At 33.7% G+C, this 24,734-nt stretch overlaps 1 protein-coding gene across 6 annotated transcripts in view; it reads left to right on the top strand.

The window, feature by feature from the left end:
* LOC134686740 (uncharacterized) overlaps positions 1-23,856 on the top strand; it is a 29,565-nt gene extending 5,709 nt beyond the window's left edge. Inside the window, exons 1-4 of one of the 6 annotated variants that reach the window (XM_063546456.1) lie at positions 14,125-14,231; positions 16,776-17,105; positions 21,700-21,804; positions 23,070-23,856. In XM_063546456.1, coding sequence (XP_063402526.1) covers positions 16,991-17,105; positions 21,700-21,804; positions 23,070-23,689 — 840 coding nt within the window. In that variant the 5' untranslated portion in view covers positions 14,125-14,231; positions 16,776-16,990 and the 3' untranslated portion in view covers positions 23,690-23,856. Of the gene's footprint in view, positions 1-14,124; positions 14,248-16,554; positions 17,106-21,699; positions 21,805-23,069 lie in introns of those variants that run through there. The other 5 variants (XM_063546453.1, XM_063546454.1, XM_063546457.1 and 2 more) reach the window with 5 other exon arrangements.
* Positions 23,857-24,734: the final 878 nt, after the last annotated feature.

Raw genomic sequence — 24,734 nt, 5'->3', positions numbered from 1 at the left:
TATATTACTACTCTTATGTCTTTCTAAAACAATATCTTCAAAATGGATGCATTTTTTCAAAAATATAGACAAAAACTGAATGATAGCTCTGCACCTGGCTATAATGGGCAGTGTCAAATTTGGACAGGTTTATGTACACCTAATGGCAAATATGGGGTTTTAAATTGTAAATTTCCAGATGCCAGAGGGTGGAGACAAATGCATGTGCACAGGCTTGCCTACATGGTGCATCATCAGAATATTTTTATTGATAAATCTTATGATGTTTCGCACCTGTGCCACAATTCCAAATGTATTACTGTCGGGCATCTGTCGTTGGAACCTCATGGTTTCAACAACAGCCGACAGTCATGCGTTTCAACCTGTTCCTGCTTGGGCCACCCAGAACCCCTCCCTCCCTGTAGAGTGGAGTTGAAAATGGATAATAATAATTTGGGTAAAATATTAATTGGGTACATTTATTTTAATATTCCAAGGGAAGGGCTGGCAAAAAATTGAAATGAGGGAGAAAAAGAAAAGAAATTTCAAGACTGATGTACAACAAATTCAGATTCTTTTTTTAATATTTGTGTGGCCCTTAAAAGGACCTTTTATGATTCTGTTTGCTGTTGGTCTTTAGGTGGATCAGCTGGTATCTCTGTCAGCAGCAGGTCTTGCATTGAGCTTTGGTTTGCAGTAGCTGTCATGGTCCTGGAACTGTAAGGCAGGCTGTGGATCTAATTGGTCTTTACAGTAATAATCATGCTTTTTATTCATTTCCCTCCATGTTTTGTGCTCGGCTAACTTTTCTGCATTCTGCTTTAATCTCCTTTCTTGAACTGCTGGTCTCAGTTCATAATCCTGACTGTATTTGAAGTTAGTGTCCATTTTCTTCAGGTAAAGTTGACTTCTAGTTGAAAGGTCTACTCCTAGATTCTTACATTTCAGTTGGGTTGAAGTTCCTGGCATGTTGTTATTTCGATGTACACCTGAGGCAAGTCGTCCTTCCATGTTTTTGGAGTAAATTACATTTTTTGGCAAATTTACACTCATTGCTCTGTGAACTCCTTCATTTTTGTTTGTATTGTCATACAGTCTCATACTTTCAACAGCTGCTTTTGTTAGTTTCATTTTTAGGATTTCTTGTAGTAAAAATTTGTCTGTTTTATCCATTTGCAGGGCAGTGATTTGGTATGTGGACAAGTAATGGGAACGACTCCACCAGTTAAGTGCAGCATCACCTTTGCAGACAATGGAATGTTCCTGACACAGGGTGCAGTCACCATCATAGCAGCGAAGAGTTGCATCTAGAACTTTTGGTAAGTCTTTACTCATATCATCAATGTTTTTGTCGTACTTTTCCATCAGTTTATTAATTATCATGGAGCATCTGCACTTAATATCTTTGCTAAACACTGTCTTTAGTTGTCTATTTTCTTCTTTTGTTTTACCATGGAACATTCCCGCACTGTATTGAGCACGATTAGAGGCCCTGAATTGAGACTGCCCCAAATGTACTGGATCTGCGAGTCTTTCTACCTCCCACATTGGTTCCAGAGCTTTAATAGCATCTTCAATACCTCTAGCTGAACGTCCATCTCCATCTGTAGTCACATACCGTACAAGAAATTTCTGTAGTCCTAGCTGGTTTCCCATCTCTTTTCCCAGCTCATACTCTGACAGGGCAGCAGCTCTGTATAAATTTGAAGTACATTCTTCATGGCCAGGACATTCTATTGGAAAGCCTTTCCCTCTAAGCCAAGCCCCTTTCCAGCACATCTTATTCTGCACAACTGCAGCTACAATAAACTTTCTGTCTGTCATTGTTTCAATACCAAGTGCGAATGCTTGAGTGGCATTCTGACCGGGCTTCTTTTTACTAACAATTGTATTGCTGTTGTATCTAGCATCCACAGTTATATTGATTTCATTTTCTGGTACACCTCTCTTTCTGTTCACTTCTTTTACTTGTTCAAGTTTCTGTGCCATGTCTGTTTTGTTAAGTTTGACCATTTCAGCTGCTACTCTGTTAGATGTGCGTTGCATACTGCTTCGGCATGGTGGTGGTGTGTCAACTCCTGCAAGTAGTTGCTGCACCGTGGTATTTCCAATTGGGCAATCCTGCAAAGCAGATGCAAGGGCTACATTTGGTTGTCCTGGGTTGGGTCCTGGTTTACCATTAGCTATTTCTTTATACATCTTCGTTCTGTCTCCAATAAAACCACAGGTTAGGCATTTTAGGGTATACTGCCAGCAAGTTCCCCACTTTTTCTGTTCATGATAGTCCACATTCAACCTAGGACAGGATGGTGACTCCATTTTATGTTTATCATAAGTAGTGTTGATCAAGCTGGTTGTCAGTTGACTGTCTATCCATCTCATACCACAATGTAATGCGTTGTTTTCTTCTATTTTCAGGTTAGCATTCGCTTGCGGTCGAAGAGTACAGATGTGACCAGTAGCATTTTCACAGTCAGGAGATTGTAAAGTTTGCCGCACATAGGAAGTACTTGCACTAGCTGAATCAGGGATCTGTATTGGCGTCCGGCGTCTGCTTCTACCACTTGTGCCTACAGGGAACCATCCAGGATTTCTTGGAGAGTTGTCTTTCTTTGACCTCTTCTTGCCTTTGCTATATGGGGTATAACCTTTAGTGAACATTTTAAAAATTTTAACTGGATCCGTAATATCACAACTTGGACTGATAGCATAAACTTTGGACATCCTTATATTTATAATCAAGCACTGTATGATATCTGCTTTGATGTACATTTTTTCTTTTGATGCAGTCTGTGACATGGATTTCAAGAGACCACCTTCAGAGGCAACTCTGAATTAACAGAGTTTTCTTAGCAGTATCCAACTAAGCCAATTAATGTACTATTAGGGGTTCAGATAAAGATTGTTTTATCCAAATCTATTGAAATAGGTTACTTAATCATTTATTAAGAGATTAATTGAACAAAGAAGCATATTTTTTTTTTTATTAATTTTTTAGATAATTTATTTTTCAAAATGCAGTATAATTTTTAATAACTGTTTTTTTTACAAAAATCTGTTCAAAAATTTAATTCTATTTATCTATAAGGATAAACTAAACAGAAAACTTCACTAAAAAGTTTATTTTAGAGGAATATTTCAAGAAATAAAGAAATTACACTAGTTTGAAATTTTCTATACATGTAATCTGACCTGATGATACACTTGAATATTGGTACCTCAGGTAAACAGGCCAAGTACCTGTGAAATTTGACTAATTAGTGTTTATGTTATATTTTACTTATTACAGATAAGATAAGCAATTTTTTAAGATAAGTTTTGGAAGTAAATTTTCTTTTTAAATATTTTAAATGGATTTTTTTTATATCTAGTGTTGGTATATTAACCAAATTAAAAAATAATTAAAGAAAAAATTTAATTTCAATTAGAAAAACATATTTTTTTATAAATTTTCTTTCAGATTCTAGAAATGTAACCATTTAGCTACTATAGACATTTTACTTTTATAAGATATCATGTTTAACAAGAAAGTTATTAAACTTTTACTTTTCCTAGTAGTTTTATGTTTTTATAATTTCATGCCAGAAAATACCTAGAATTATCAACCTGAGGGTAGTGTTATTAAAACTATCAGAACTGCCATAAAACTTGTCGGATTGATTTGATATTTGGTATGCTAGTTGGATATAGAATAAGCTTAATGCGTGCCATTTTTTGGGGCATTATATTGAAGAAAAAGGGTCTAATAGGCCCAAGACCACAATTAATGACCCCACTTTTCGTTGTTCACGAATATAGTTCCCTTTAATTTAAGTGTATTTCTTCTTAAATTTTTTTCTTTCCTTTTCTCAAACATTTCTTAGCTTTTATAAGGTGGAAATGAAAGAAGAGAGGTGAAATAAATTTTTAGATGTTTTATTTTAACTGATTTTGATATGGAAAGAGTGATTAGGCCAGGTGCAAAAAGGTGATATTTACAGTTTTCGGAACATCTCTTGACTTGTCCATAGGGGTATGGATGTGTATTGGCTAAATTTGTAAGTTGTAAACATGCAATTTTTCTGAAACTTGGACATATTTTTGGACTTGTACTGTACATTACACAAACAAAAGATCTGCCAAAAAGAATAGTTCAAATTTTTTTAATGAGACAAAACGTTATAAAGAACTAATAGAGGAATTAATTGTGGTCTCGGGCCTAAGAGGCTGATTCCCAAAATCTTGAAAATAAAGAATGGACCAACTTTATTGGTAGAAAGTCACTTCAAATGATAAATACTAGTTGTTTAATGTATTTTTAACTTTTATATATCATGATTCTGGGATATTGGGCACTTTAGGGGTATTTTTGGCCATTTTGATGCACTGAAAGACCTTTGACCCCTGTTTCAGCCCTTTCTGTCAATTCTGTTGGACCCCTTTTTATTTTTTGAATATATTACTACTCTTATGTCTTTCTAAAACAATATCTTCAAAATGGATGCATTTTTTCAAAAATATAGACAAAAACTGAATGATAGCTCTGCACCTGGCTATAATGGGCAGTGTCAAATTTGGACAGGTTTATGTACACCTAATGGCAAATATGGGGTTTTAAATTGTAAATTTCCAGATGCCAGAGGGTGGAGACAAATGCATGTGCACAGGCTTGCCTACATGGTGCATCATCAGAATATTTTTATTGATAAATCTTATGATGTTTCGCACCTGTGCCACAATTCCAAATGTATTACTGTCGGGCATCTGTCGTTGGAACCTCATGGTTTCAACAACAGCCGACAGTCATGCGTTTCAACCTGTTCCTGCTTGGGCCACCCAGAACCCCTCCCTCCCTGTAGAGTGGAGTTGAAAATGGATAATAATAATTTGGGTAAAATATTAATTGGGTACATTTATTTTAATATTCCAAGGGAAGGGCTGGCAAAAAATTGAAATGAGGGAGAAAAAGAAAAGAAATTTCAAGACTGATGTACAACAAATTCAGATTCTTTTTTTAATATTTGTGTGGCCCTTAAAAGGACCTTTTATGATTCTGTTTGCTGTTGGTCTTTAGGTGGATCAGCTGGTATCTCTGTCAGCAGCAGGTCTTGCATTGAGCTTTGGTTTGCAGTAGCTGTCATGGTCCTGGAACTGTAAGGCAGGCTGTGGATCTAATTGGTCTTTACAGTAATAATCATGCTTTTTATTCATTTCCCTCCATGTTTTGTGCTCGGCTAACTTTTCTGCATTCTGCTTTAATCTCCTTTCTTGAACTGCTGGTCTCAGTTCATAATCCTGACTGTATTTGAAGTTAGTGTCCATTTTCTTCAGGTAAAGTTGACTTCTAGTTGAAAGGTCTACTCCTAGATTCTTACATTTCAGTTGGGTTGAAGTTCCTGGCATGTTGTTATTTCGATGTACACCTGAGGCAAGTCGTCCTTCCATGTTTTTGGAGTAAATTACATTTTTTGGCAAATTTACACTCATTGCTCTGTGAACTCCTTCATTTTTGTTTGTATTGTCATACAGTCTCATACTTTCAACAGCTGCTTTTGTTAGTTTCATTTTTAGGATTTCTTGTAGTAAAAATTTGTCTGTTTTATCCATTTGCAGGGCAGTGATTTGGTATGTGGACAAGTAATGGGAACGACTCCACCAGTTAAGTGCAGCATCACCTTTGCAGACAATGGAATGTTCCTGACACAGGGTGCAGTCACCATCATAGCAGCGAAGAGTTGCATCTAGAACTTTTGGTAAGTCTTTACTCATATCATCAATGTTTTTGTCGTACTTTTCCATCAGTTTATTAATTATCATGGAGCATCTGCACTTAATATCTTTGCTAAACACTGTCTTTAGTTGTCTATTTTCTTCTTTTGTTTTACCATGGAACATTCCCGCACTGTATTGAGCACGATTAGAGGCCCTGAATTGAGACTGCCCCAAATGTACTGGATCTGCGAGTCTTTCTACCTCCCACATTGGTTCCAGAGCTTTAATAGCATCTTCAATACCTCTAGCTGAACGTCCATCTCCATCTGTAGTCACATACCGTACAAGAAATTTCTGTAGTCCTAGCTGGTTTCCCATCTCTTTTCCCAGCTCATACTCTGACAGGGCAGCAGCTCTGTATAAATTTGAAGTACATTCTTCATGGCCAGGACATTCTATTGGAAAGCCTTTCCCTCTAAGCCAAGCCCCTTTCCAGCACATCTTATTCTGCACAACTGCAGCTACAATAAACTTTCTGTCTGTCATTGTTTCAATACCAAGTGCGAATGCTTGAGTGGCATTCTGACCGGGCTTCTTTTTACTAACAATTGTATTGCTGTTGTATCTAGCATCCACAGTTATATTGATTTCATTTTCTGGTACACCTCTCTTTCTGTTCACTTCTTTTACTTGTTCAAGTTTCTGTGCCATGTCTGTTTTGTTAAGTTTGACCATTTCAGCTGCTACTCTGTTAGATGTGCGTTGCATACTGCTTCGGCATGGTGGTGGTGTGTCAACTCCTGCAAGTAGTTGCTGCACCGTGGTATTTCCAATTGGGCAATCCTGCAAAGCAGATGCAAGGGCTACATTTGGTTGTCCTGGGTTGGGTCCTGGTTTACCATTAGCTATTTCTTTATACATCTTCGTTCTGTCTCCAATAAAACCACAGGTTAGGCATTTTAGGGTATACTGCCAGCAAGTTCCCCACTTTTTCTGTTCATGATAGTCCACATTCAACCTAGGACAGGATGGTGACTCCATTTTATGTTTATCATAAGTAGTGTTGATCAAGCTGGTTGTCAGTTGACTGTCTATCCATCTCATACCACAATGTAATGCGTTGTTTTCTTCTATTTTCAGGTTAGCATTCGCTTGCGGTCGAAGAGTACAGATGTGACCAGTAGCATTTTCACAGTCAGGAGATTGTAAAGTTTGCCGCACATAGGAAGTACTTGCACTAGCTGAATCAGGGATCTGTATTGGCGTCCGGCGTCTGCTTCTACCACTTGTGCCTACAGGGAACCATCCAGGATTTCTTGGAGAGTTGTCTTTCTTTGACCTCTTCTTGCCTTTGCTATATGGGGTATAACCTTTAGTGAACATTTTAAAAATTTTAACTGGATCCGTAATATCACAACTTGGACTGATAGCATAAACTTTGGACATCCTTATATTTATAATCAAGCACTGTATGATATCTGCTTTGATGTACATTTTTTCTTTTGATGCAGTCTGTGACATGGATTTCAAGAGACCACCTTCAGAGGCAACTCTGAATTAACAGAGTTTTCTTAGCAGTATCCAACTAAGCCAATTAATGTACTATTAGGGGTTCAGATAAAGATTGTTTTATCCAAATCTATTGAAATAGGTTACTTAATCATTTATTAAGAGATTAATTGAACAAAGAAGCATATTTTTTTTTTTATTAATTTTTTAGATAATTTATTTTTCAAAATGCAGTATAATTTTTAATAACTGTTTTTTTTACAAAAATCTGTTCAAAAATTTAATTCTATTTATCTATAAGGATAAACTAAACAGAAAACTTCACTAAAAAGTTTATTTTAGAGGAATATTTCAAGAAATAAAGAAATTACACTAGTTTGAAATTTTCTATACATGTAATCTGACCTGATGATACACTTGAATATTGGTACCTCAGGTAAACAGGCCAAGTACCTGTGAAATTTGACTAATTAGTGTTTATGTTATATTTTACTTATTACAGATAAGATAAGCAATTTTTTAAGATAAGTTTTGGAAGTAAATTTTCTTTTTAAATATTTTAAATGGATTTTTTTTATATCTAGTGTTGGTATATTAACCAAATTAAAAAATAATTAAAGAAAAAATTTAATTTCAATTAGAAAAACATATTTTTTTATAAATTTTCTTTCAGATTCTAGAAATGTAACCATTTAGCTACTATAGACATTTTACTTTTATAAGATATCATGTTTAACAAGAAAGTTATTAAACTTTTACTTTTCCTAGTAGTTTTATGTTTTTATAATTTCATGCCAGAAAATACCTAGAATTATCAACCTGAGGGTAGTGTTATTAAAACTATCAGAACTGCCATAAAACTTGTCGGATTGATTTGATATTTGGTATGCTAGTTGGATATAGAATAAGCTTAATGCGTGCCATTTTTTGGGGCATTATATTGAAGAAAAAGGGTCTAAGAGGCTGATTCCCAAAATCTTGAAAATAAAGAATGGACCAACTTTATTGGTAGAAAGTCACTTCAAATGATAAATACTAGTTGTTTAATGTATTTTTAACTTTTATATATCATGATTCTGGGATATTGGGCACTTTAGGGGTATTTTTGGCCATTTTGATGCACTGAAAGACCTTTGACCCCTGTTTCAGCCCTTTCTGTCAATTCTGTTGGACCCCTTTTTATTTTTTGAATATATTACTACTCTTATGTCTTTCTAAAACAATATCTTCAAAATGGATGCATTTTTTCAAAAATATAGACAAAAACTGAATGATAGCTCTGCACCTGGCTATAATGGGCAGTGTCAAATTTGGACAGGTTTATGTACACCTAATGGCAAATATGGGGTTTTAAATTGTAAATTTCCAGATGCCAGAGGGTGGAGACAAATGCATGTGCACAGGCTTGCCTACATGGTGCATCATCAGAATATTTTTATTGATAAATCTTATGATGTTTCGCACCTGTGCCACAATTCCAAATGTATTACTGTCGGGCATCTGTCGTTGGAACCTCATGGTTTCAACAACAGCCGACAGTCATGCGTTTCAACCTGTTCCTGCTTGGGCCACCCAGAACCCCTCCCTCCCTGTAGAGTGGAGTTGAAAATGGATAATAATAATTTGGGTAAAATATTAATTGGGTACATTTATTTTAATATTCCAAGGGAAGGGCTGGCAAAAAATTGAAATGAGGGAGAAAAAGAAAAGAAATTTCAAGACTGATGTACAACAAATTCAGATTCTTTTTTTAATATTTGTGTGGCCCTTAAAAGGACCTTTTATGATTCTGTTTGCTGTTGGTCTTTAGGTGGATCAGCTGGTATCTCTGTCAGCAGCAGGTCTTGCATTGAGCTTTGGTTTGCAGTAGCTGTCATGGTCCTGGAACTGTAAGGCAGGCTGTGGATCTAATTGGTCTTTACAGTAATAATCATGCTTTTTATTCATTTCCCTCCATGTTTTGTGCTCGGCTAACTTTTCTGCATTCTGCTTTAATCTCCTTTCTTGAACTGCTGGTCTCAGTTCATAATCCTGACTGTATTTGAAGTTAGTGTCCATTTTCTTCAGGTAAAGTTGACTTCTAGTTGAAAGGTCTACTCCTAGATTCTTACATTTCAGTTGGGTTGAAGTTCCTGGCATGTTGTTATTTCGATGTACACCTGAGGCAAGTCGTCCTTCCATGTTTTTGGAGTAAATTACATTTTTTGGCAAATTTACACTCATTGCTCTGTGAACTCCTTCATTTTTGTTTGTATTGTCATACAGTCTCATACTTTCAACAGCTGCTTTTGTTAGTTTCATTTTTAGGATTTCTTGTAGTAAAAATTTGTCTGTTTTATCCATTTGCAGGGCAGTGATTTGGTATGTGGACAAGTAATGGGAACGACTCCACCAGTTAAGTGCAGCATCACCTTTGCAGACAATGGAATGTTCCTGACACAGGGTGCAGTCACCATCATAGCAGCGAAGAGTTGCATCTAGAACTTTTGGTAAGTCTTTACTCATATCATCAATGTTTTTGTCGTACTTTTCCATCAGTTTATTAATTATCATGGAGCATCTGCACTTAATATCTTTGCTAAACACTGTCTTTAGTTGTCTATTTTCTTCTTTTGTTTTACCATGGAACATTCCCGCACTGTATTGAGCACGATTAGAGGCCCTGAATTGAGACTGCCCCAAATGTACTGGATCTGCGAGTCTTTCTACCTCCCACATTGGTTCCAGAGCTTTAATAGCATCTTCAATACCTCTAGCTGAACGTCCATCTCCATCTGTAGTCACATACCGTACAAGAAATTTCTGTAGTCCTAGCTGGTTTCCCATCTCTTTTCCCAGCTCATACTCTGACAGGGCAGCAGCTCTGTATAAATTTGAAGTACATTCTTCATGGCCAGGACATTCTATTGGAAAGCCTTTCCCTCTAAGCCAAGCCCCTTTCCAGCACATCTTATTCTGCACAACTGCAGCTACAATAAACTTTCTGTCTGTCATTGTTTCAATACCAAGTGCGAATGCTTGAGTGGCATTCTGACCGGGCTTCTTTTTACTAACAATTGTATTGCTGTTGTATCTAGCATCCACAGTTATATTGATTTCATTTTCTGGTACACCTCTCTTTCTGTTCACTTCTTTTACTTGTTCAAGTTTCTGTGCCATGTCTGTTTTGTTAAGTTTGACCATTTCAGCTGCTACTCTGTTAGATGTGCGTTGCATACTGCTTCGGCATGGTGGTGGTGTGTCAACTCCTGCAAGTAGTTGCTGCACCGTGGTATTTCCAATTGGGCAATCCTGCAAAGCAGATGCAAGGGCTACATTTGGTTGTCCTGGGTTGGGTCCTGGTTTACCATTAGCTATTTCTTTATACATCTTCGTTCTGTCTCCAATAAAACCACAGGTTAGGCATTTTAGGGTATACTGCCAGCAAGTTCCCCACTTTTTCTGTTCATGATAGTCCACATTCAACCTAGGACAGGATGGTGACTCCATTTTATGTTTATCATAAGTAGTGTTGATCAAGCTGGTTGTCAGTTGACTGTCTATCCATCTCATACCACAATGTAATGCGTTGTTTTCTTCTATTTTCAGGTTAGCATTCGCTTGCGGTCGAAGAGTACAGATGTGACCAGTAGCATTTTCACAGTCAGGAGATTGTAAAGTTTGCCGCACATAGGAAGTACTTGCACTAGCTGAATCAGGGATCTGTATTGGCGTCCGGCGTCTGCTTCTACCACTTGTGCCTACAGGGAACCATCCAGGATTTCTTGGAGAGTTGTCTTTCTTTGACCTCTTCTTGCCTTTGCTATATGGGGTATAACCTTTAGTGAACATTTTAAAAATTTTAACTGGATCCGTAATATCACAACTTGGACTGATAGCATAAACTTTGGACATCCTTATATTTATAATCAAGCACTGTATGATATCTGCTTTGATGTACATTTTTTCTTTTGATGCAGTCTGTGACATGGATTTCAAGAGACCACCTTCAGAGGCAACTCTGAATTAACAGAGTTTTCTTAGCAGTATCCAACTAAGCCAATTAATGTACTATTAGGGGTTCAGATAAAGATTGTTTTATCCAAATCTATTGAAATAGGTTACTTAATCATTTATTAAGAGATTAATTGAACAAAGAAGCATATTTTTTTTTTTATTAATTTTTTAGATAATTTATTTTTCAAAATGCAGTATAATTTTTAATAACTGTTTTTTTTACAAAAATCTGTTCAAAAATTTAATTCTATTTATCTATAAGGATAAACTAAACAGAAAACTTCACTAAAAAGTTTATTTTAGAGGAATATTTCAAGAAATAAAGAAATTACACTAGTTTGAAATTTTCTATACATGTAATCTGACCTGATGATACACTTGAATATTGGTACCTCAGGTAAACAGGCCAAGTACCTGTGAAATTTGACTAATTAGTGTTTATGTTATATTTTACTTATTACAGATAAGATAAGCAATTTTTTAAGATAAGTTTTGGAAGTAAATTTTCTTTTTAAATATTTTAAATGGATTTTTTTTATATCTAGTGTTGGTATATTAACCAAATTAAAAAATAATTAAAGAAAAAATTTAATTTCAATTAGAAAAACATATTTTTTTATAAATTTTCTTTCAGATTCTAGAAATGTAACCATTTAGCTACTATAGACATTTTACTTTTATAAGATATCATGTTTAACAAGAAAGTTATTAAACTTTTACTTTTCCTAGTAGTTTTATGTTTTTATAATTTCATGCCAGAAAATACCTAGAATTATCAACCTGAGGGTAGTGTTATTAAAACTATCAGAACTGCCATAAAACTTGTCGGATTGATTTGATATTTGGTATGCTAGTTGGATATAGAATAAGCTTAATGCGTGCCATTTTTTGGGGCATTATATTGAAGAAAAAGGGTCTAATAGGCCCAAGACCACAATTAATGACCCCACTTTTCGTTGTTCACGAATATAGTTCCCTTTAATTTAAGTGTATTTCTTCTTAAATTTTTTTCTTTCCTTTTCTCAAACATTTCTTAGCTTTTATAAGGTGGAAATGAAAGAAGAGAGGTGAAATAAATTTTTAGATGTTTTATTTTAACTGATTTTGATATGGAAAGAGTGATTAGGCCAGGTGCAAAAAGGTGATATTTACAGTTTTCGGAACATCTCTTGACTTGTCCATAGGGGTATGGATGTGTATTGGCTAAATTTGTAAGTTGTAAACATGCAATTTTTCTGAAACTTGGACATATTTTTGGACTTGTACTGTACATTACACAAACAAAAGATCTGCCAAAAAGAATAGTTCAAATTTTTTTAATGAGACAAAACGTTATAAAGAACTAATAGAGGAATTAATTGTGGTCTCGGGCCAACAGGTAAATATACGATTGGTATCGGTATCGGACTCGACCCGGAACTTCTTAATTATTGGCAATATTAATTACGTGGAAAACAAAAGGGCCTGGAGTGGTGTAATTTTTAATCTATACCTTCGTACTATATTAGTTATATATAAAGTTGAATTCTTTGATTCGTCGTTTTAACGTGATGACGGCTGACAAATTGGACCTCGTAATTTTAGTATTATAGATACTTATCTTGTTATTACTAAGAGAGTATGACAACAGATGCATACCTCATTAATTACGTTGAAACATGTAAATTTACTGATAGTCGTTTGCCTAACGTTCAGTGGCATATATTTCATGCACATTAACGACGACAATAATTCAGCAGTTGGATCAATGGGGAAAATGGACTGTCACTGCATCGAAAACATTATGAGGTGGATGGGGATAGACTTTTCCCCTAGAAACAGGCCTCCGAGGACCCCTGAAATAGTTGTGGCAAGGGTGCTTTAACTTGCATAGAGCGTGGTACTATTCAAAGTCCAATTCAAAACTTTTATCTAAAGCCAATGTGCATAATTTACAAATAACATCAGCTAAGATCTGAAGAGCATTTGACAACACGAAGCAGTAGATTAAACGTCAGCCTTCTAACCGGACGTAGCCGCGTTTTTAAAAATCCCGCACAACCAAATGAACGTACCATATACCACTTGGTAATGGTTTAAAATGTACTCTCACTCGAAACTCGACATCCCTATACACCAGTCAGGATTCATGGATACATGGCACAATAATAAAAAAACCGATTAAAGTTAAAAATAGAAAACTACATGTTTAATTAGCCGAACTATTTCATAAAAAAATCTCAGAACAAAGAAAATGGGAGGAAACGCAGTCATGTTTATGAATTCATTTAGTACATACTACAAATGTAGTATACAAATATCTGCGAAACACTAACAACACATTTGAAAGTTATGAGCTATTTAGTTCAAACCCCATATTGTATTATGGGTGCTTTAGATGGTCCAATAAGAATATCAAATTGTCAAAAGTATTGGAATCATATTTGGCATTCGATTTATCTGTTAGTACAAATATAAAAAAAGAAGGTGAGATATCATTGCCAATGAGACAACTACCCACAAGGGACCAAATGACACAAAAAGTATCTACTATATATGATAGTATAGCAAGTCGATTTCTACACGATAGTTTCGAACCACAGACGATTCTTAAAAATAACCATGAGAAGTAAACTAGACAATTCAATATGTCTGTCTTTAACTGCTCGTTACATTAAGCTATTATCAGCATCATCGTCTTCAGAATTACTATAAATAAATTTTACAGATTTTCTTATTAGATGTGTAAGTCATTACCACCATTGTAAAACCTGACACTTTCAATAGTTCTAATTAGAATTAAATCTTTGTTCCTCCACTTTAAACTGAATGATTGTGATTATACTTTGTCATCTACAAAGGACTTTAAAGAAGTGTGAGATTATTGCACTTATCATAAGAATAATCAAGGGATAATAAGATAAATATACCAAACAAGCTAATCTTCTGGTATCTCAAGGTTTAATATATTATACATGAAATTGTAAAGAATTTGATTACCAAATAAGCGGAGAAATACACAAGGGAAGATAACTGTTGTTTTAGAAGTGTAACTTACGGTAACTGTTAGGAATCGAGTAAGTGACTATTTATGTTTTTTTCGCTTTTTTAGTTCTGTTATTTATACACTTTCAATTTATGGCAGTCTGTATGAAACTTGTTGTTTTGAAACGGAGTAGCGAACAAAAAATACTGTCATCCTCGAAACAATTTGACGATGCCGGTTATTTCTATGGATTGTTTACATCAGACGCGGATCCAGAGGGGGGGGGGGTCCGAGGGTTGAAACCCCCTTTTTTGGACGATCAATGCATTTGAATGGGGACATGTAATTTGAACCCTCCCTTTGTCCTGGGTTAGGACCCCCCCCTTTTTTTTCAAATGGCTGGATCTGCCCCTGTACATAATGAATTATACCGTATACCGTATACCGGTATATGTTTTGAAAAATTAATAAATTCCTCAAATGGCGCAATCTACGTGATCTAATTGTTACAGTTAATTTGCACGAAATTAATAAACAGTACAAGTGAACTCCATTTGTTTTTGAAATCACACCGCTGTAATGGCCTAGTGACATAAACCCATTTATTTTGTAAACAAGAAGTAGAAAGTAAACACAATCTGCATAATGAGGTTTGACGTACGGGGTTAACTATAGCACACAAAAAGAAATTTGATACATATATTGTTTGTAACAAAGTTAAGTATTGATCGATTCTGATTACATAGTACGCGCGGATTCAATAAAAATCAATAAAATAGTTATACAATGTCATTTAGTATTCAATTGAACCCCCCTTTTTTAAACTACTAGTATGTCGATATAAGTATGTAATTATATAAATCTAAAATGAATACTTCATTTCAATCGACTGTTATACAGATTTTTATTTTTAATTACCATTTAACTTCTCCTTTCTGTCATTTTGAATTGCCTATTGTTAATAATCATACTTTTTCTAAAATTATATAAATGTAAACATTCAATTATAATGATAGCCGAAATTGATGATGGGAACTGACTATCCTTGTTTTACATGAATGTACAATCTTGCTTTTTTGGGGGAGGATTTTTTTTTTAATTTGTGTTTTTTTTCTTCATTTTTTTATACTTTTATTTGGGTTTTATATTATTTTTAAATGACACAAATGGCTTCCTTATCCCCGGGGAATCGGCTCGTGCTGATTTTTTTTAGCAATAATCGTCACGAGTTATATTTTCAAGATACTTTCTCAAACTGATAAGTTGTTAAATTTGAAGGACTAAATGTTGAATTATTTACTTAAAATGTTTTGCCATGCATGGGTTTCAAAGTTATGGAAAAAACAACGGAATCTATAAACGGGACATTTTAAAAATGCTTTTATTTGAAGAAGTGTATTTTTGTCACAAAATATCAAGGGCAAAGTAAACGCATTTACTCTAAACTAAGTTTCTCATGTTCCTGAACATGAAGGAAAAAAAATCTATTTTTTTGGAAAATTTCGGTATTTGACCATATTATTTATGCTATCACCTAATAAATGAAATTGAATTCAAATTGCAAGCTACAAACAATAATCCAATATATTGTTTGTTTATAAAGGCCAACATTTAGTTAGTTATCTTTATTTTATAATAAAAACTACACGATATAGAAATTAGAGATGGTAAAATTGCCATTGAGACAAATCTCTACTAGAGACCCAATACTCAATACCTTCAACAATGAGCAACACCCATATCGCATAGTCTGTATTTATTAAATTTACAAGACACACAATATATTTTACAATTCCTGAAATTTTAAGTTCCTAAAATAATTATTGTCGGTGCTTGTCACCCCTCTAATTGTTGGTTCCCCTTTTAATCCGGAATAAAGACAATGGTATAGAACAGGATTTTCCTTTTAACGAATTTCGTAAAATATTGTCTAACCTTATTCAAAGAATCTTACGCTGCATACATTTCAATTATAATCATTGTCACATGACATAATATATTAAATTAAACATTATCTGAAATATTGTCAAACCCTTTGGTGAATCTTTAGCGTAACTTATTTTCATTATTATTCAATAAAGAAAATGCATTGAGTTGAAGATTCTACGAACACTGTAGGTTTTGCCATTATACTAAAATAAATTTAGGACGAATAAGCAATAAACAGAATTTGAAATATATACCAGTAAACAGGACTCTCCTAACGCGTGGTTTGACGCAAAAGACAATGTTTTTCGACGTGTATTGTTACAATACAATATGTGCAAGTCCTTGTCCGTTTGACTACGCTTTAAAAAAGAGAATGCAAGCGAGAATAATGGTCTCATACAAAGCACTCTCTCATGTGTATAATCAAAAACATAGGTACACGAGTATATAAGCAGATAGAAATATTAAAAAGTTCATTTGTATGTATATGTACATAAGTAATAGAAAAACTTGTTATTACACCTGTAAAGCGTCGACCGATGAAATTGCAAATCTCTCAATTATTGGTTCGAGATAACGTCTTATTTTCATTTATAATTATCAACGTTTCGGAACTGAATTATTATCCGCAGAATTAAATTAGATTGGTTTTGTGTGTTTGTAGGTTATGGAACTTTACTAAGTTGGACGATTTGTATCATTTAAGATAACTTGAAAGAATATATATGTATGAAGATTAGAGGGGTTGAAGCTTTCAGAAATAAATAGACGAAAGAAGAAAAAAATAACAAAACACGTGTTATAAAACAAGTTGACATTAAGGAAAGAGAAACACTTGTGTGTACGAAGAAAAGGGGCAAAACTTGTGTGAACGAAGGAAGAAAAAAGCAATCAAACATCCACTTGGAAGTTTGCTGCAAAATGGCGGCTCCAGACTTGCTAGATGTGAAAACCGACGCAGACTACATCGCACTCCGACGTCGGATGAGTCGACTTAGAGTATCAACACATAAACCTGTCGATGACGAAGACGACGGTAAGTTATTCATAGAATTAACCTTTTGTGTATGGCCCACCTATGATAGTAAGGGTGCATTATGTTTTCCGGTATTGCGTCCGTCTGGCTGTCTGTGCGGTAGCTCTGGTAAAATAGTTTTTTTTTAAATTTTATTTATAATGGTTATTAACCATGCATATATGTTATATGTAGTACCCTAGTTTATTAAAGAAGAAGACGAAAGACACCAAAGGAATAGTCGACACACAAGTCGAAAACAAATTGACAGTTCCATGACAAAACAAAATAAAATCAGGAAAGGACTAACAACATGTTACCGTATACAAAACCCAACACAAAACTTTATTGTGATAGCGTTTTCACCCAGATTTTCACCGATCACTAAACATGGAAATGTGATTGTTCGAGAGAACGCACATTATTCTTTTTAAATTAAACTAGATGCGTTCTTCAAGACTCCTATGCCACTCTGTTGCTGTTGTTGCTTCTTTTCATACCTTCCTATACAATATGGAAACATGACGTATTCATTTAAAACAAATATTGAACGATATAATTTGGGCATAATATTGCGCTTTTACAATAAACTATATTAACGTTTTGACACGGGGAGATCTAAAGTATTACCCTAATACACTTTGCTTTTTCGACTTGTGAAATTGACTATACAGTAAGTATTTTGTCGTATCTTTGTACTAGCATACACAAGAAATCAAGCTTGACAAAGAAATACGGAAGTATTGTTATCAGCTGATCAATGAAGTTATAACTACAAAATTATAATCAATGCAAAATTGCATGTTCAGTAGTGGCAGTGTTTGCGTTACTTTGCATATGATGGTCTTATCTTTTAATTTTACTTTGAAATGACACGAACTGATTGGTTGTTCTTTGTTTAACTTTCTGGTGTGGTTTTTTCCATGCAAATGCTTTATGCAATTCATCGAAAAGAACATATCATGAAAATCAATAAAATTGGCTCTGGGATGGCTGAAGAATGAGAAACGTTCACTGAAAAATGGGCATGTTAAGTGTAGATTGAAAATTCTTTATTTGATAGTCATAAAAACCTTGCCATCTCTTAAGGTGGTATGGGAGTCTAAAATAAAAATGATAGAATTTGTTCATACTTTGTCAAAATGTAGTATCTATTGATACATGTTCAAAAATGTTATAAAAATGATAGGTCACCGCGCATTTTCTCAAGCTACAGGTTGTGACAAAATGACAAATTTTGTATGGATTATATAGGAAAAAGCACCATTTTGTGAATAGAAACTAAACAAAATGATAGAATGGTATAATAAATTAGGAAAAGAAAGCTTTCAGACAATGCTTTTAGAATATCAAAAGAAAAGATAGGGTCACCGTACGTTTTTTCCGGCTAAAAGACAAAATAGGAAAATTTCATGTAGAGTCCTTTAGAAAATGCACTGTTTAAGAGTTACCTCCCCTTAAAATGCCAATTTGAAAATAGTAAAAAAACAACCAAAAATAATCTACACTTGTAAAAATTTAATATTTCTAAGTTATATTCTTATAAATTGGTTCTTTTAAATGAAAATTCACATTAAATATTGCATTCCTGCATCAAATTTTGCTAACTAGATAGAAAATATGGACCTTAGATTCTCTGTTTTTTACAATCCAAGATGGCGAAAGACACCCATACCACCTTAACCTTTTAAAGATAAATATTCAGGTTCGTGTACGCGCACAGAGAATGATACACTCCCAATGTATGACGGAGTTTGTATTTGAACATGAAGTAAGACGTCCATACTCAAAATTAAAATAAGGTGCAAAAAAACAACTCAAAATAGTGTTTGTGTCTATTTCTTTAAAAGAAAGAACGATAAAACAAAAGACTTTTTTTCTTATTCAGTCTTTACAAGTTAAAAATCTAAACATTATATTATTAATTTACTTCATACATAAAAAATGTCATCTTTGTGTGAGTGAAATTTTTAAATGTTTATCAAATATATAATTCAAATGTAAAAAGCTGACAAAGAAAAACATGATCAGCTTACGATGTACATTGTTATTTCTTTTACTTTGTATACTGCTCAACCCTTGGAAAAGATTTGTATCGTTTATCTTGATCAAATCCATTTATTAACGAAAGTAACATATTAAAAAACAAAATAAAAGAAATTTAATCGAAGATTTTTAACATTGAATTTTATACAAAGCCGTCAAAATGTTTTGTCATGTAACAAGTAGGTGATACTCGACAACACAAATAGTCTTTTTGTCTTTTATACCTACTGGTATATGTTTTATATAATGCATATAGTCGTTTAATGCACCCTTTGCGATTTTTCAAATGGAATATAATGAAAAACAAATGCATTGGGAGTGTATTTTTCACTTTTTAAGTTAATTTCATATTTGAACTTGTGCACTTATTTTAAAAATTACTTGAGAAAAAAATCAGTTATTATTTATGAAAATAATAACCTTGAAATAAACAAAGTTACATATTAAAAATACTTTAAATGTATAAATAATAATTTTGTGTGTGTCATTTTTTTTCTCCTCAATTTTTGAATAATATTTTAATATTTTATCTAATGTACTTTTTTTAAATCACTTCAGATAAAAACAGTATTATATAGAGAGAAATGAACGCTGTTATGAATAACATTATGAAACATTATTTTGTAAATATTTTTAATATTAAACCTAAATTATGATGTACTTTTCAAACACCACGAAGAAAAAATAAACCAGCTTTTGTCTCGACAAAAATAAAATCGACAATAAACATCGATCATTATAGATATAAAAAAAAAATACTTTAAAAAATACTTTAATTTGAAAGTTTATAGACCTCAAACGAACTATTACACATCTTCAATTTGATCATTCCCTTTCATAACATTATATATGTTGTGTACAAGTTATCATTTTGTACAAATTATAATCTGTACAAAATATTTGTACAAATTATAATTTGTATAATATTTTGACTTTGTTAAAATTGTAATTTGAACAAAAAGAGCTTGCACAAATTACAATTCGTATACAATTTTGCTAAAATTCACTTGTAACTTATACAATAATTTACAATATGGATTTTGTTATAAAAAATCATTGATAAACTTTTTGGAATTTGTTTTCAATGAACCCATAATATACCTTATTAACAAAACAGAACAATTATAGTCCTGTATCATTTTTGTAAGCATGTGAGTGAATTATGAAGATGAAGCTCTCGTCTGGGGGTAGCATATATTGTGTTAAGCTTTGAACTTATGATGGGTTGTTGGTATTATATGCATGTAAATTGTAACTGTAAATACTGAACATATTTCTAATAGTTGTGTTGTACAGCGAATTGTTTGTTTCTAGTCCAATACCCGATATATAATCTGAAATTAGGAATAAGTTTGGCGTCCTTAAGTGAGATTTAACTTTTTTAATAAGTATTATTTACAGTCAATTTAAATGACACATGTATACAAAATAATCTTTTCTATATCTACAATATTGATACAATTTTCAATAATTGATACGAAACATAATACTACTTCAATAAAGTTGAAATCACAATATTGTAATGTCCATTCTAATCTGTCTAACCTTAAATGAACTATGGTACCAACTAACATGTTTAACCCTGCCCAATTACACATTATGTATGTATGCCTGTCCCAAGTCCGGATCTTGTGATTCAATGGTTGTCTTTTTTTTATGTTTTGTTACATATTTGTTTTTAGTCCATTATTTTTTACATAAATAAGGCCGTTTGTTTTCTCTCGATTAAATTGTTTTACAGTTGTCATTTCGGGGTCTTTTCTAGCTGACTATATATGCGATATGGGACTGGTTCCTTGTTGAAGGCCGTACGGTGACCTATTTTAGTTGTCAATTTCTGTGTCATTTGGTGTCTTGTGGATAGTTTTCTCATTGGCAATCATACCACATCTTCTTTTTACTTTATTTGGATGTTCAGTTTGATAAGCAAAACAAAAAATGAAAATGTGTTTACAAGAATAAAAAACTTCAAAAACCTTTCACATAACAAAAAATGTTCGGTAAGGAGGACATATCGGGTTCATGGATATCAAATAACATGCAGCAAATTTACCTGGCCTGTACAGTTGTAAAAAGCGACAAAGCTCCTTAACGGAAGGAATCCTTATCTATAATAGATACAATGTACCAAAAATGAACCGAAACATAATTGCCCTTTTGTCTACCCAAGTTTTTCTCGTGTTCTCTATGTCTTTCGCGGTTAAAGTGGATACTTTTAAAATTGTAAGTTATGGTTACAAAAAAGCAGCGATATTTATAGATTATTGTAGGTCATCTCAACAAAATTTTCTCTCTCGATACGGCTAGAAAAGCAATCAAGTTGAGATGACCTATGATAATCTGTTTATAACTATTTTACTTCTGCCGACGTTTGTAATTTTATGGACAGTAGCACGTGCGCCCTTAGTTTCTAGCGATAGTTATTCATATCACTCTACTTTGCTGCGAAAGAAAATTATCCATGAGTAAGACCAAAAGAAAATTTCGTAGAATAGCGATAATAAATAAATTCGTGATATACACGTTTAGAATATTTGTTGTCTTATATTTTTTATCACATCGTTTTCAGATGACGAGCTGTCCGATGAGATGTTAAAAGACTTAATAGTATTCTGGAAGAAGAACAATACAGATATTGCTAAACGATTTGTGCAACAGAGAAAAGAAAGAAGAGGTAAGCAATGCTATGTTTGGTCTGATACAAGATACTTATTACAGGGAAAGTTGATGAGTGCCACATTTGGAGCTCTGTTCACCCATCGGGAGCAATTGAGATCACCTCTTATGAAGTCATAAAACTTTGCTGAGTGCTTGAAGCACAAAAATCATGCTCGGAGCATGAAATTTAGCATTTTGATTGGTTGATCTTGGAGTATGAGTACAAAAATCAATCTCGAAAGGTTTTATGACTTCAAGAAAAGTTGTTGCTCAATCTTTAGTTTTCTATGTGGTGTTTCGTAACGTGTTCTTTGTCTTTTTGTCTTTTTTTGTTTGTTTACAAAGGCGTTGTCAGTTTGTTTTCGACTTGTAAGTTTGAATATCCCTTTTGGTAACTTTCTCCTCTCTTTGGTAAGAGTCATTTTTATAGTATGATAGATGAACTTAAATACAGGTTAGACCAAGCGTTTTATAGAGATAGAAAAAAAATGGCAAAGTAGTTCTGATCGGAAAAATAGTGTTAAACTTTGAAAAAAATAATAGTATTAATGGCGTCGTAAAACGAAAAAAAAGAAGGTTTGTGTCTGCTTTAAAAATAGGTCTATGAATGTTTCAGTAGCTCCACCTTGGTTAGACAAAACAAATTCAATGATCTGTTTATCATATTATAAAAGAAAACTAAATCGGTTCTTTTGAGTTTTTTTCACCACAGGAATGTTTTTAAAGGTGAGCTAAATTAAAATTCGGAACTTATTTATCAAATGATCAGCTACATAAAAAAATATAAAAATGATAGTAAAAAGGCGGTCAAAAGAATAAAATGTTTACTTTAAATTAAATGACATTGGAAAAGTTTTTATAAAAATAAGATGAGACAACCTTCCACAAAACACAAGAGACCAAAATGACACAGAAACTAACAGTAATAGGCCACCCTACACCCTACAGCCTTCAACAATGAGCAAAGCCCATACAACATAGTCAGCTATCACAGGCCCCGAATTGACAATGTATAACAATTCAAACGAGAAAACTAACGGTCTTACTTATATAGATTAAAAAGAAAATAAAATACGTTACACATAAACAAACGGCAACCACTGAATTACAGGCTCCAGAACCATATCATCAGAAAATTATTTGCTGGTTGTCTTCCTTGCAAATATCAACCTTGTTTTGAAGCTATCTGGGCCAAACAAATAAAGGACATGGTAACAGTGTACCCAAATTACTGCTTTGTTGTAATAATACTAATGGTCTAATATGTATCATTTATTTCAGCAAAAAAGAAAGCCACTTCCTTGGTACCAGGATCTATAGGAGAAAGGAGGAAGTCGATTGAATTCGAGGATTTAGATATGACTAGACATGGACTACGACTAAAAACACATGAACCATTACACAAGAATAAAAGAAAGATAATGAACATACCGGAAGTAGATTGCACAGGAAGTGACGAAACTCTTTCAGTTCGGAGGCCGCTTAAGTCGGCAAACCAACAGAGAATGGATATGATAATCCACAGAACTAGTTCAAAAACTAATATGTGTAAGGCTGAAGAAAAGATCATTAAATCAAAACTTGCAACATCGTTGTCAGTTCCAAAAGCGGATTCTCCAACTGGATTCAGACCTCGTGTAGGATCAAGTTCAGACAAATTTAGGAATCGAACCGACTCAGGATCGAGAAAAGACTTTAAAAAAAGCCTCGTAGTGGAGTCGGATAGACCAAGAGCAGCTTCAGCAAAATCCGTTCGAAAACAAACTGTCTCAGAATCCGAAAGTTTCCGTCAAAGGTCAGATTCAGGCTCGTCGAAGTCACCACCTGAAGCTAAAAAGCGGTACAGGAATCCAGTCACAAAACAAGTATCAATGCCAAAAACAGCAACATCAGCTCATTGACAGAACGATGACAAACTGTATAAATCATAACGAGCATTGATGTGATTGTTGTGCTGAAACACATTTGATTTGTTATGAAAATCGTGCATTTTGGGCTCCTTGCTATATTTTATTCTTTAAATGTAAATAAATGTATATATTGTTCTTCTAATACCTAGACAAGACACTTTTCATTTCTTTTCCTTGCTATCTGTTTGTCTATTTGGTTTTAATCTATAACAGTTAAGGTATATATGTACAAAATTGACTGCATTTTTGCTGTCAATTTCTAGACTAGTATCCTTAGAATTTAAAAAAATCAGGTTTTTGTAAAAAGATTAATTTATAGTTATGACCATAACAATAATTATAATCCATGGCAACACAAAAGACTAGTGCTGGTTTTACTTGGCTGATGAGTCATCGATCATGTGGTTGTAAATAAATCCACCATAGATCCCGGAATAAAATACTTCGTCTACAAAAGGCTAATGAGTAGAGGGACATTCAAACTCATAAATCGAAAATAAACTAACAAGGCCATGATGGCTTAAAATAATAGTACACAATACACAACATAGAAAACTTAAGACTCAGCAACATAAACCCAGCCAAAAACGGGGGGTGTTGTGATCTGGAAGGGTAAGCAGATCCTGCTCCGTAAGCGGCACCCTTCGTTTAGCTCATGTTATTACAAACTCGGTTAATTATAGTCTAATTCGGTAGGTCACATTAGCGAAAAAAGAGCATATAAGACTTTGAATCTAAAAGTAAAATCATACATGTCTTCCTGAAGATTAAAGCCAGCCCGTTAAAATAAGAAACATGATTTCGGGTAAGTGCATACATGTATACAACTACATGTTCATTCATATACGACTAATTGCAATATTTGGGGCTGGACGTTAACACAATCACCAACCGATCAATGTAGATAGTCAATTTTCTGTGTCTGCCAAAGTGATCTCAGATGTACGAATTATATAAACACGTAAAGCTTTGAAAATATTGCATGATTATCATCAATTAAAAAGTTATTTCTTTGATGTCTTTGTAAGTTGTCTAA

The sequence above is a fragment of the Mytilus trossulus genome, chromosome 10 (assembly GCF_036588685.1).
Source record: "Mytilus trossulus isolate FHL-02 chromosome 10, PNRI_Mtr1.1.1.hap1, whole genome shotgun sequence".
Lineage (NCBI taxonomy): Eukaryota > Metazoa > Mollusca > Bivalvia > Mytilida > Mytilidae > Mytilus > Mytilus trossulus.
Note: the sequence above shows the minus strand (reverse complement) of the source record. Positions and strands in the feature narration are given on the sequence as shown.